Below are 13,421 nucleotides of genomic sequence, written 5' to 3' on the forward strand. Positions count from 1 at the left end.
CTGCGTACTAAGGATGGACACTTGGGCTAAGCTTTATCACTACTCTTAGACCACTGATTCATAGATACACTATATCTTTACCAAGTCCTCGCTAGCAGTCTTTCCTCTGAACCTTGTAGGAAGCTTATAATGGGAGTCTGATGCTTCTTCTTGTGGAGTGTATGGTTTCCTTCTTTAACGCCTCTGTTCTTCTACTTGCTTACATTCATGACTGTGTTTGGTGAACACCCGCAGTGTTTTCGATACTAGTTAACGATATGAAACAGCGGACATTCTAACTCCGATATTTTCACCAATTCTTCTTCATTCTTATTTTTTCCTGATTTTTCTTGATTTTTTGGGATATGAAATGGTCATCCAAAACATGGGTCTGTATACATCGACTGATTACTGACGATGACTGCGCCGGCACTACAGCTCGCTCCGTAGAAGCTGCCGCGAAGACTCCATCTGTCAGTTTAAGCCCTGGGCCTCTGCTATCATGCAGTTTAGCCTGCAATAAGGACACTAAAATCGAGGATATGATTGTACCTCTCCTAGATTAGAGAGCTGATGCTGGACCATCCCTCGGCGGTATAATAAAAGCCGGAAACTGGAACCCGCACACAGCTTTGGAATGCTCCGTCACGAGCACAGGCACAATTTATTTAGTTCTCGTCGAGGCTGGAGGCCACATGGAGCAGCCGAATGCTTCGAAACAGATCCCGGCGCAGCTAGTCAGCGAGCTCACCACGGAAGATCAGCGCAGACGCCAGTCAGAGGAAAGTCACCGGGTGCAGGAAGCATGAGGTCAAGGTGAATGTTCAGGCTGTTTTGGGGCGTTTGTACTATAGGCATCCAAAGTAAAAGAAATTCCTGGTCGGTAGCACCACTTCAGCCAAATAACATACTTCCTGCGTGGGGAATACTCAGTGGCACACAATGTCAATCACCTGGAATTGGTCTTGACTCCATTTACATCTACTGAGACAGCTATATCTCTACCTACAACCGATAGCGGAAGCCGACCGTGTTCCAATCGGTCGCATCCTCATAATCCTCAGCCTGCAACTCCACCGACTGCACCAAGACTGACACATCATTCCCATCCTGTCGCTGGTTGGCGACTTTGCCGCCCACAGCTCCAGCCAGGGTCGCTGTCCCTTGGACCCCTTCCTCACGATCGCGCTTCCGATTAAACCACTGCAGATAACACCGCAGCGACACGGCCAACGCAGCCGAAATAATATAGCAGATGAGGATGGCGCGAAACGAAGTCTGATAGAGTGGGGCCTCACTCGACTTGAAGAACTGCGGCCCGGCGATATTTCCCGCGCAGTAGGCGATGAACATCATGGAGGTGATGGTCATTTTCTTGGTGACACCACGGTAATTCGCCTGCAAGAGGGACATGATGAGCGGGAGGGCACCGGGACCCGTGGACAGCAGAAAGTAGCCGAAAAGCTGGGCGCCGAGGGGCACATGGTGAGCACGAGCATAGATGATGGCACTGCCAGTGATGGACAGTGCGACAATACACACAATCAGCAGACAATTCCAATGGTGGGAGCGACTGGCTAGCCAGCCGGTGAGGGCAATGGTGCCAGCACTGATTACACTCGCAGGGATGACAATCAGTGTCGACTGAAGTGATGTAAAGCCGAAGGATTTGATGACGAGGTTGCCAAAGTTCTGTGTCCCGCCATTGGGAATCTGGGTCAGCACTGCCAGGGCGAACAGGTGCCACGTCTTGGGGTCGCAGAGACATTCGATGAATTGGGCCCATCTCCATGTCGTCTTCTCTGTCCGACCGGTACCTGCGATCACGGCACGGTGAGCCATGAATTCTCGTTCCTCGGGAGTAAGAAATGTGGCTGTGGAGATACTATCCGGGAGGAAGGCGAAAAGCACAAACCCCCATAGAAAGGTGGCCACGCCGAGAATGATAAACATCCACATCCAGGGATGCAGGGGATGGTCAATGTGGCCGATGCCATAGGCGAGCAGACTGGCGACGAGCCCGCCGACCGAGTTGCCCGAGAACCAGATGCCCGTGCGGAAGGGAATCTCATCGCGGGTGTACCACGTCGAGGTGAGGAACATGAAGGCCGGTGTGATGGTGGCCTCTGCAACCCCGAGAAGGAATCGCACGGTCAACAGACCGCCGTAATTGGTACAGGCAGCCGTCAGGGCTACCACGGCGCCCCAGAACCAGGTGTTGATGGACAGGTATTTGGCGACGGGCACCCGAGGAATCAAGACGTTGGTGGGCTGAGGGGAAGTCAGCTATCTCATGAAAGGTATCGGGATGGATTGCGGTCGCACCCATTCCCAGAAGAAATATCCAAAGTAGAAGATGCTGGATACCCAACTGTACTGCTGGCCGACTAAATGCTGATGAAAGTGAGTTAGTGATACCCTAGGTATTGGGGTAGTAGGAAGGCACCCACAGTATCTTCAATCAACCCAAACACAGATGCACTTGATAGGATAGTTTTATCCATAAAGTTAAGCAGATACGTAATGAAGAGAAGAGGCAATAGTCGACTGTCGACCTTGCGTAACACGCGGGAGGCGATCACCGGCGACTCTTCGGGCGCGTCGTGCGCCTCTGCAGCGGGTGCGACCGTGTCCATCACAATAACTCGCAAAGTTGAGGGATTAGCAAAGGATAATAGGTCTACACGGGTCAAGATTCCAAGAGGGATGATTAAGAACGATATTTAGAGCTCTGAAGACAAGTGCCATATCTTTTCCCCCGCCGGATCCCTTCCGATATCTGGTGCCAACCACCAATCGGCAACACGTACCCTAATAGCAAGGGATCGCCGCCGCGATACGCTATCCACCAATAATCTGCAGGTTTATGATTTGCCAGCCGTGCACTTTGTAGCTACAATCTGCCCAATGCTTCGTGACATTGTGTTCTTCTTTCTGCCACGCCTCTACATCTCTGGTTTCTGTGATCTTCCGATACTCCCAACAACTGATGGAAGCAGTCGATCCACCGCCCGCCAGATGGCCGAGGACCCTGGATATTCGAAGGTTGCCCCCACATAGTACGTATTGCGGTGTCCCTGCAGCTTCTTCAAGTCGTGGTAGAATCCGTCTTCGATGGCCTTCCGGCCAACAGACATTTCGAAGGGGGAATGGTCGGCAAACGCCAGGAATTCCGGGTCGCCGACATCGTATCCAGCTCGGCGCAGTCCCAGAATATCCTCCACAATCGCCCCCTTGACTTGTTCCTCCGTCATTGGCTCCTCGCTACCGTATCCAACGGCCATCACACCTGGCACTGCGGTTGGATACATCATCAAGATACATGGAAGAAGGGGAAGCGAGTAAGGTCTTTCGGACCCACGATTCACAATCTGGACTCCCTCGGGGCATCCGTCTACCCGCACCAGGCCGGCATAGTAGTGTCCGTAGATGAATTGACTGAACAGAGAAGACTCAAATTCATCCAGATCTAGGCCATCCAGCACATGCCCAGTCGGGGGTGCAGCCAGAATAGTCGTGTCGGCCTCGATCATCCAATGTGTACCATCCGTCGATTCCACCATCAATCGATGCATTTCGTCATTTTCCCGACACGCGTTCACTACAACGCTATGAAGCAGAGCATCGTCTCCCAGTTCCTCCAGAGCAGCCTCGTAGAGCTCCGAGTTATGATGTCGAGCAGTGGACAGAAATCCCGTCTGAAGCGCTCTTAACATATCCAACGACACGAACTTCATCAGATAAACAGTCGGGTAGTTTAGCCAGTTGCGCACCCCCTGGCTGTAGATACTGATCAGCTCGACGGCAGCCCCCAGGTCGTATTGTTCGACGAATTCTCCGAAAGGCATAAGGAGATCCTCGGGTATGTCTTCTGGGAGGTCCCAACCCTCCAAAAGATAGGGATATTGACGGAGAATGTCTCCATAGCGTTCCAAAGCATCGCTGACATTACCAGGATAGGGCTCGACCACTTCACCAGTCTCAAAGTCAATGCGTTCCATGTATCCACCGCCATTGGAAGTTTTGGTAAAAGGTACTGCAAGATGGGAGAAAAAGTCTATGGTCTCTGGCGAGTCTTCGAACAGGGTCACTCCGAAGTCAAGCGGCGTGTCCGTGCTCGGTTCGATGTACGTGATAGTATGGCCACCCAAACGACCAGTCTTCTCAACCAGGACAACTGAAAAACCTTCTTGAAGTAGATTTATCGCAGCATAGGTGCCCGCAGCGCCGCCACCGATAATACAAACGTCTCGGCGAATTACCTCGCATTCACTGCATGAGGAGGAATTGATAGTGCTGGAACGACCGATGTTAATCAATGTTGCAAAAGCAAATAGAAGTATGGGAGTTTTAGCGAATGGCCAGAGCATGATTGAGAAGTGCACAATTGACTTGATACGCATCATACCTGTGTGCTGTTGGTGGTCAGAGCGACCTATCTATACCCGTCGACCACCAGGTTGAACGAGGTCTGGGGTGATAGCAATGTGGCAAACTAATGCCGAAAGAAGGACGGAAGTCCTGCGTGCAGTCGTCTGCGAGTACGAAGATGCAGGTATGCCTGGGTCTTGCCGTTTTTGCCGTTACTCTGAGAAATAGCAGGTGGTACCCGGTGATCGACAGGACCAATCACCACACTCATGGAATGTGACGACCACCTGTGATACATTCCTATAATGGCAGTAATCACAATCTTTCCATCGTGATTTGTCGGGTCCGCCACTTCGAGAAAGCTTGAGCACCAAGAAGCTCAGACGTTCCGCGGCAAGACCTCTCGCAACATGGACAAATTTACAATTCATCCGTCGGATGCATATACCCAGGCGCGAAAGACAATGATGTGACTACTAGAGAGAGGGAAATAGATAAAGTGCAGTACCGCCATCAGCATGTGATAGGAATATGTACTCAAAAGGCCCGCCAGGATAAAACTTGATTTATTAATCATATACTAACGATGAGACAAATAGCTTCATCATACATGGCTGCGTTGTAGTAGAAAGTATTCTCCTTCGGATGGCCAGTGGCAGTGATTCCGCGCGCCTGGTCATACTTATCCTCTGAAGATAACTTCTCGGGGTTTGATGGCCTGAGGTAAAGAAGGAAAGAAGCAGATTGTATCAGATGATCGCACAATGTGGAAGGACCTGTGCGGTGTCACGCGCCTTGGTCCAACAAGGTCGGTCCAGCTACCGCGGCAGTAGTACTGTGATCAGGCGCACTTGCCACTCCGGCAGGTGAGGTTGTCGGAGCAGTCGTTCTCGGTTGAGCAGGAAGCACCTGAATGCCATGGGTCAGTGTAACACAAAGCACGGGTTCCAAGAGGGGACCTACCGGCACAATGGCCTGACCAGGAGCAGGAAGATGAGGAGCCGGACCCGGAGCCAGAACCGGAGCTCGAGCCCGAAGAACCGGAACTGCAGTAGCTCGAAGCGTCGGCACTGCTATAAGTGTTTGATGTATAGCATTTGCCGCTCGCAAAGAGCTCGTCCGCTTGATTGGACAGTTAGGTCATATCTGGTAAGTACTAGCTCGGGTCTTTAACATACAGTTGACGGTGTAGGAGGTTCCCGGGCTGATGATGACGGTTTGAGAGTCATCCGGGGTCAAGGAATCTTCGCAGTCAATCTGGGTATCGCCACCACTGGACTTGGTAGACCCAGTCCAAATATCAATGTGGAGCTTGCCGTTGTGATAATCGGTAGCTGTTTCTGTCAGCGGAGGCACACTATTAAGCGTGGGGTACTTACTGCACTGCGCGCATGTATCCTCGAAGCGGAGATACTTGCGAAGGTACGGCAGATAGATGATCTCACACTTTTCAAACTCCCCAGGAGCGGTAGCAAAAGTGAGAGGGTCGTCATATGTGCCGGTGCCTAGCAGCTGTTAGCTTTGACATACTCAGCCCAAAGAACTCCAAGAACATACCTCCTGCCGTGTAACCACGACCACAATCGTAGGCAATGTCCGCACTGGGAGGATCGTTGTCAGGATACCCGTAAAAGGTAATTTCCACATCAGACTCAGTCGAACACGCCACAGATGCCGAAAGAAGGCCGGCGGCGGCAAGAAGTTTAAGAACCTTGGAGCTCATTGTATGATGAGAAAGAATAGTGATAAAAAAAGAAGTAAGAATACTGTGTTGCCAAAGAACATGAGGAACTTTGGAGTGGGAAAACCGCGTTTATATGCTTCATGGTCTGGCTAGGGAAGTTACGATGAATATTGTCTTAGACTCATTCTCGTGTAAATGCCGAGGTTTCGTTGAAGCGAGCTCCTACACCGCGGAAAAGACGCTATGTTTCATCCTACTACCTGTAAAATCCTTCTATTGGCGGGAATACGAGATGCCCAACTGGTCTCGAAGATAGAATGAATGAATTGCCTGATCGACGCATCCTAGTGCTTATCTCCTGTCCCCCAAATTCGACTATCTCAATCGTCTGTGATATAATGCTTCGGGTTCTGATTGACAAGGGAATTATCGAGCTATGATTGATTACTTCCAAGCTCTTCTCATGCTCAATCATATTGCGTTTTCTGGCTTTTCTGCAGATACACCGCTGTCACAGCAATTTACCGAGATGAGACACCTTCGTGGTGGCCCCAAACTATTCTCCAAAGCGTTCTGGAAGTAGTGTGGGGTCCGAAAGCCCTAGGACTCTAGCGGGAGATCGGATTCAATATGGGCCCCGACATCCTCATTTAGCGAGGTCACTGGAGCTTGATCACAATTCGATGGCCTCATCAAGGTCCATTCCTATTCTTAGATATAGCTCGGCTGTGGGGTTTCCTGTCAAGGTCCTACTTGGATCTACTGGTCCGATGGAAATATCCCCTTGGTACGTTCAAAGACAAGAGATTTCCTGATATGGTTAGCCGCTCAACGGCCTTTCTGCGGGCGCAATTGCCTGGGGCCGCAAGGTCTTACTTGAAAATGGTCGACATACCTCTCTACTTCCTTCAGGGGATTTTCCTAAAGAGGAAGGTGGTTAGTGTCGGCATCACAGTGCCTCGGAGGATGTGAGTTCGCGGGTGGTATCCGTTATTAATGGGTTCTCAGGAAGCGGACGTTGGACAATACGAGAGTTCAATAGACATACTGGCCCCACCGCAAGGTAATTATCCCGTTATTGCTGTTAATAAATGGAGGTACTCTACAGGGTCCATATACTGGGCAATTGCATACAGGATATTGCGCATTAGCTGTTGGCATAAGTTTGGCCCTACTGGACTACACTAACAGGCGCACATTGCCATGTCAACTTAGTGTTCAGAGAACTCTTGTGTATCCCAAGGACCGCAAGGGCTTCTGCACACTCCCTCAAATGCCAAAGCCTCGTCGGGCTGAATATAGCTGATAAGAAAGCTTGTGATCCTTTAAGCTGCCCCTGACTCGGAATAATGCGGTTGCCCTGCATGGTCTTCCGATGGGGCTAAAACTTGGGGCCGTCGGGATCCTATCTTGCCCCTTTGCGGCACGGAGTCAAGCGCGCATCAAGGCCATACTAGTGCTTCATGTGAAGGCAACAGCACAGGACAGTATAGTGATGCTAAAAATAGATATTATATCCTCATCTTAGCTTAATACTGCCAGCCCTGATCCCACAGTTGAGTAGGTAACCTGCGACCTCTTTGCCATGATAGAAGGACGAGGCATAACTTGTGGCAACATAACATCTATTGTGAACCGACTGACAAACACAAAATAAATGAGACATTGGATGCCGATAATCATAACAATCATTATACACCGCCAGGAGAAAGTTGCAAGCTCTTCAAACGGACGAAACCTCCATTTCCACCGGCACTGACATGAACTTTTGCGTCTTGATGACCTTTTCGGAGTAACGGTCTCCGCGCCCCAGATAGCAGTTGACCTGGCTAGGGTGGACGAACTGGAGTACCTCCATCGCCAGGAACATCAGCAACGCATCAAACACATAGATGAAAGCTTCGTGTTTCATGAGGTAGCCGTCGTATCCTTGGAGGTATTCTACCACACGGACAATGGAACGGACGAAAATGAGGATGCTGGAGATGTAGAGGGCGTTCATGTGGCGACGCCAGATGTGCGACAGCTCCGTTGAGGTGCTAGTAGGAGCTTTTGCCAGTCGCATTTGGAAGACGAGCGCCGTGATAATGAAGAAGCCAAAGAAGATAATCTGAACGAAGAGACCGCCGATGATGATGTGCTCGCCCGTGGTTGGGTCGCTCGAGCCACTGACCATGAGACCAGCGCCTACTGCTATTAGCGACGCTGCATTTAAAGATAAGGAGCTGGGGAAGAACGCACCAGACGCTTGCATCAGGAACGATAGAACATCGCCCGCGACAAAGATCTTTGTCACCCACTTCAATTTGAACACCGAGTAGTGTTCTGCTTGTACCATCCGGATAATGCGACCGAGGGTCATGTAAATACTAGCCGCCAGGAAGGCCGGGGCGATGAGGATAAGGGCGCTTTGCATGGCATACGAGCCCGTGCTGTAGTCGGGACTTTCGAGTGACGAGAGGAGACGGCCAACATATCCGATTGTTTCCACTGGAGATTAGACATCAGGTCAGTGATAGTCCTGCAGTTATCGTTGAGAGTAGTGACTGACAGATTCCGCCGATGAAGAAGGGGATCATGAACCATGTTCTGGTGCGGACCAGCTGGAGAAGGTGCAAGACAGTGCTGATGCCGAACAGAACCACAAAGATGCCTGCTGCCGCAGCAGAGGGTGTGTAGTAGTATAGAATGAATTCCATGGCTGGTATGCGATCGAGAAGATACGTACACGCACCACCACCGTCACAAGCATACCGATCCCGAATATTACGATACCGGTGGTACGCGAAATACGACATCGAAGAAGCGTACTTTCACATACGAGTAAAAGAATCCGACATTTACAAAACCGCATTTCGAACCAACCTCGGAACCTTCGAATGCACCAGAATGCCTTTCGGATTACAGAACGCACCAGGATATTTCCAAGTTTTCATTGAGCACGTTATACGAAAACACCTGGGACGAAACGCAACGGTACACCTGGACGACATCCTAGTATACGCAGATACGAGAGAACAGTTAAGACAGATCTGCCGAGAAATTGAAACAGCATTACGAGACGCGGAATTGACGATAAACGAGAAGAAAACGGTCCGCGAGTGCCAAGAGGTAACATTTTGTGGATTTACCTACGGATATGGACGTTGCACCCCGGTTAGATCGGATAAGACCATAAGAGAATGGCCCGTACCAACAAACCCGTCACAGTTACGGTCATTTCTTGGGGCAATGAACGTCATGAGAGATCACATCAGTCGATATGCAGAGCTTGCGTCACCACTATACGTGTCCACCGGGAAAAAGTGGATCTGGACCAATGAGCAAAATCGCGCATTCTTGGCAGTGAAAAATGCCGCATCACATGTCATCGACATACACGAACACGACCCAACCAAACGATGCACACTTATCACGGACGCCTCACTTTTCGGAATCAGCGCTTGGCTTACCCAGAACGGAAAACCGACCGGCATATGCTCCCGCGCACTGACCCCCGCCGAGAAAAATTATGACACATACGACAGAGAGTTGCTCGCAATTACGTACGCATTTGAAAGATGGTTCCATTTGTTAGAAGGATCGCCAGGCATCAGAGTTTTGACGGATCACATGAATTTTGAAAAGGACTTGAAGATGACGATCACCAACCGGAGAAGGAATAGGCAGATATTGTTCCTTGGAATGTTTAGAATCACATGGATGTACATAGAAGGGCCGAAAAATCCCGCAGACCCACCATCTAGACGGCCTGATTACCAGACCCCTAGACATAAAAGGGGGGGGAGAGCCCACGGTAGATAGGACCTAACCCGTGTTGGGATGGACTTGCATTGACTATATGGTGTAGCTTGTAACTTTATCTTTGCTTGAGAACCCAAGTCAGCGCCGAGAAAAAAGGAAGAGCACGAGTGGTAACTCCGTAGTTAGTAGGTAAAATTGAGTAGCGGGCTGAGGTGGGTTGGGGCTGGGGGGGGGAAATTGATTGACAGGGGGAAGAAGGAAGAGAGGGGAGGTTGGTGGTGCTTGGCAATGAGAGTCCGTTATTCCGGTGTCCCGCCTGAGGCAGGCCCTCTAAACTCGCTAGTTGGTTGATTGCCTGGGGCTGACCCTCTTGTTGCGGTATTATTTTGCTTTTTGCATTATCATTTCTTGTGCCTCGGCAGCCGATGATGATGATATCGTTGTTTGCTGCTGTTGCTAGCGAGTTAACCTTAGTATTAATCATAGAATGACAGAATTAATGCTATAATAAAAACAACAATAATAATAATAATAATTAAAATAATAACAATCGACATCTAAAGGAAGGTTGAATCAGCTTACCTCTCATTTTTTTACCGTCTCTTCCCTATCTTAGACCGTGGAAAATACCTATTGGGGAAAGTCACAACAATCCTTTTCCAGCCTAGGAAGAAATTATAATCAGCCATATAGACTAGGCAGATAAACCTGGCTGTCTCACAATGAAATCCCAGTCCGCGTGGCTGCTTGTCGGCCTGTCGCCGGTGGCAAAAGTCTTATACACGACAACAGACAAGCGGGACGGACTCGCCTTTCTAACCCATACGGGGGTGGGAGAGGCCATCGAGTAGATCATGGATACCTCATCTCCAGGTTCTCCCCCTTTCCCCTCAGCGTCCCCTCCTCCTTTCCCTTAGTTCCTCCTCCATGCTCCGTAGTGCGGACATACCCCTGCAGCTTTAGTGAGAGGGGGTTCGTCGTTTATCTGATCACGCCTCAGGCAGCCAGAAGAGCTGGAGTCGATAAAGTCGCAAGGAAGTAGGGAGCGAGGCCCTGCTTTTATGAAGGCCTATCATCGTGGCCTCCCACTTTTGCAAGGTACCAATATGGTAACGGTCGCGATATACGAGAGACGATAGTGCATCTGTCCCTGAACCTCACATTGAAGACCCGTGGCTGGGGATCAACCTCTGCCCTACGTGGTGCTCTTCGTTTTCGTTGCGTATGCCATTTTGGGTAAGATGCCATTCGTACTCGCACCCTTGCCCAAAACAGGCAATATCCGGCTGATCTCCAGTGGATCGGGAACGTTTAAATCTCTACTTTTCTAACTTTGTCGATTGACCCGGAGTGATTCCGTCTAAGAACTTTTTATATTTCGTGTGCTACACACTGAATACCCATAAAAAAACCATAGATAACATTTCGGCTGCCTAAATGGCTTGCTGCGCCCGCTGCTCCTTCTGAGCGAACGAATCCATGGGCTTTAAGTTCGCCTTGGACGGCCCCTCCACACAAACGCCATCGCAGCTGAAGCGACTACCATGCACAGGGCAATCCCAGCTCTTCTCAGTGTCGTTCCAGTTCAACACCGCCTTCATGTGTGGACAGACAGCGCTGAACTTATGCGCCTTGCCTTGCTCATCTTTGTACACGGCTACGGGGTTGGTCAGTCCCTCCTTGATTACGCCTCCAGAGCCGACGGCCAGGTCCTCGATGTCCTTAATGTCGGACTTCATCCAGCGCTTGTACTGGGTATTGATTTGAACATCATGCGCCAGCATACTGGGTAGGGACTTGGCGATGCTGGACAGCCGGTGGGGGTTGTATAGGCTGGCCCATGGATTGTCAATGCCCATAATCTCGTCGGCAATGAGTCTACCAGCAAGCACGCCGTGTGTGAGACCATTGCCGCTGTCTCCTGTGACAATGTATGTATGGTTTAGGCCCTGGTTCTTTCCAATGAATGCCATGTAATCCACAGGCTCAAAGATCTGTCCGCTCCATTTATAGTCGACTGTCCCGGCTTTGGTGAAGCGTTCACGGACCCAAGTCTCAAGTTCCTGGAAGCGTCCGCTGGTCGTATCCTGGCCGACCTTATGATCGCATCCTCCGACCACTAGGTAGTCGTCCTTCTCATCGCATTCTGTGAACCGAATGTACTTGTACGCTTCTGCCTCGTCATAGAGAAGGCAGTCTTCGATCGAGCCCTTCGGAACACGAATGGCAATGCAGTACGTCCGCATGTACTCCATCTCCGCAATGACGCTCAGTTTCTGAAGTGGCACACAAGTCGCCTCGACCATATCCTTGGCCGTGATCGTGTAGCCGTCGGCGGTTGTCACTTGCACCAGGCCACTCTCGCTGGACGACATCATGCGAGTGTGCGCGTAGCATTGAAAGTTTGGCTGCTTTTGCAGCCACTCTAGTACCCCAACAAAGTACTTGGTCGGGTGGAAGGTTGCCTGGTCGGCAAAAATGGCACCGTCCCGCTGGTCGATGTTGCCATCCCATCCCTTCACGGTGAGACCTTCGCGGTAGGACGCAGGAAGACCAAGCTGCTTCGCCAACTCAACTTCCTTCTTCAGGCTGGAGACCTCTTTATCATGGTTTGGGTCCCCACGGGGGTACTGGGAGATCTCATAGCCTGGAAGCGTGCGGTACTCGCACTCAATTCCGAGTGATCGGGAAATCTCCCCGACTCGCTTGAGTGCCCAGGTATGGCTCTCAGCGGCGGCTTTGGCACCCTGGTGTCCATGCTTCTTCTGGATCTCGGTGTATCCATCGTCCAAGGCATTGGACAAATGACCACTGGTACGGCCACTTTCGCCAGACAGGACATTGCGGGCCTCGATCATGGTCACTCGCTTTCCACGATTGACCAGCTCATAGGCAATCGAGATACCGGCAATACCTGACCCGACAATGCAGACTTCGGTTTCGACGTTCTCATTCAATGATGGGAACTTGGGATATTTGGAGTACGGCATAGAGTGAACCCAGACGGGGTCCGTCTCACCGGAGGTGTTCATCCAATGGGTGGGACTGGACATGGTGGCTAGTTTGCGTGATTTGGGAGGGGGAGCAGAAGTTGAGTAAGAAGAGACAGTATACAAAAGTTGGCAATTAACCCGTTTGAACGAAGTAAGCTTACTAGCAGGATGGCAAGCAAAGCCGCGGAAGCTCAGTTTATACAACATGGCAAGGTCGTGCGGAGCAAGACCAACCCTTCACTATCAACGGGCAGATTGGGTGTTCCAATGCGGGTTTATGTTCACAATATACCCTGGGGGGCATCATGATGACATAACGACCCACCCAAAAATTCAATTGTGCAAAGGCTAGATAAAGTTCATTCTGGGATCGATACAATGGAGCCAAGGACCTCGAATTTGCCTGAAACCGGGTTTAGAGATCATTTCCCAGAGATTGGCGCTGGAAGCATAGCCTAGACCAGCCTGCGTGGATGTAGCATGCGGGGCGTGGAGATACTGTAGAAGACCCTTTATGTTTGTGGGCAGACTGTCAGACCTCAAGTAGGCCTGCGTGTCCCATCTTTTGGGTTACACGGTATAGCTCTGACCCGGCTAGAGGGTATGGATGGCATGTAGATTAGACTTCTTCAAAGGGCTCTTGTAACTTG

The 13,421-nt window shown here is 50.5% G+C and overlaps 6 protein-coding genes across 6 annotated transcripts; all 6 read right to left on the reverse strand.

Annotated features, from left to right (window-relative positions):
• Nucleotides 1-984: 984 nt before the first annotated feature.
• On the reverse strand, nucleotides 985-2,615 carry AKAW2_70044A (uncharacterized protein; the record flags this gene model as incomplete). The annotated part of the gene is made up of 3 exons (XM_041682582.1): nucleotides 985-2,250; nucleotides 2,305-2,373; nucleotides 2,430-2,615. The coding sequence occupies 3 exons, from the start codon at nucleotides 2,613-2,615 to the stop codon at nucleotides 985-987; spliced, it is 1,521 nt and encodes a 506-aa protein (XP_041546928.1).
• Nucleotides 2,616-2,924: 309 nt separating this feature from the next.
• AKAW2_70045A (uncharacterized protein) lies at nucleotides 2,925-4,349 on the reverse strand (the record flags this gene model as incomplete). The annotated part of the gene is made up of 1 exon (XM_041682583.1): nucleotides 2,925-4,349. One exon carries the CDS (start codon nucleotides 4,347-4,349, stop codon nucleotides 2,925-2,927), a length of 1,425 nt encoding a protein of 474 aa, XP_041546929.1.
• An 842-nt stretch (nucleotides 4,350-5,191) lies between these two features.
• Nucleotides 5,192-6,073, reverse strand: AKAW2_70046A (uncharacterized protein; the record flags this gene model as incomplete). The annotated part of the gene is made up of 4 exons (XM_041682584.1): nucleotides 5,192-5,472; nucleotides 5,529-5,684; nucleotides 5,730-5,855; nucleotides 5,908-6,073. 4 exons carry the CDS (start codon nucleotides 6,071-6,073, stop codon nucleotides 5,192-5,194), a joined length of 729 nt encoding a protein of 242 aa, XP_041546930.1.
• Nucleotides 6,074-7,757: 1,684 nt separating this feature from the next.
• AKAW2_70047A (RTA1 domain-containing protein) lies at nucleotides 7,758-8,733 on the reverse strand (the record flags this gene model as incomplete). The annotated part of the gene is made up of 3 exons (XM_041682585.1): nucleotides 7,758-8,221; nucleotides 8,276-8,524; nucleotides 8,586-8,733. 3 exons carry the CDS (start codon nucleotides 8,731-8,733, stop codon nucleotides 7,758-7,760), a joined length of 861 nt encoding a protein of 286 aa, XP_041546931.1.
• Nucleotides 8,734-9,893: 1,160 nt separating this feature from the next.
• AKAW2_70048A (uncharacterized protein) lies at nucleotides 9,894-10,262 on the reverse strand (the record flags this gene model as incomplete). Its single annotated transcript, XM_041682586.1, has 1 exon — nucleotides 9,894-10,262. The coding sequence occupies one exon, from the start codon at nucleotides 10,260-10,262 to the stop codon at nucleotides 9,894-9,896; it is 369 nt and encodes a 122-aa protein (XP_041546932.1).
• A 949-nt stretch (nucleotides 10,263-11,211) lies between these two features.
• AKAW2_70049A (FAD-dependent oxidoreductase) lies at nucleotides 11,212-12,831 on the reverse strand (the record flags this gene model as incomplete). Its single annotated transcript, XM_041682587.1, has 1 exon — nucleotides 11,212-12,831. One exon carries the CDS (start codon nucleotides 12,829-12,831, stop codon nucleotides 11,212-11,214), a length of 1,620 nt encoding a protein of 539 aa, XP_041546933.1.
• Nucleotides 12,832-13,421: the final 590 nt, after the last annotated feature.

Source organism: Aspergillus luchuensis, chromosome 7 (assembly GCF_016861625.1).
Source record: "Aspergillus luchuensis IFO 4308 DNA, chromosome 7, nearly complete sequence".
NCBI classification, from domain to species: Eukaryota; Fungi; Ascomycota; class Eurotiomycetes; order Eurotiales; family Aspergillaceae; genus Aspergillus; species Aspergillus luchuensis.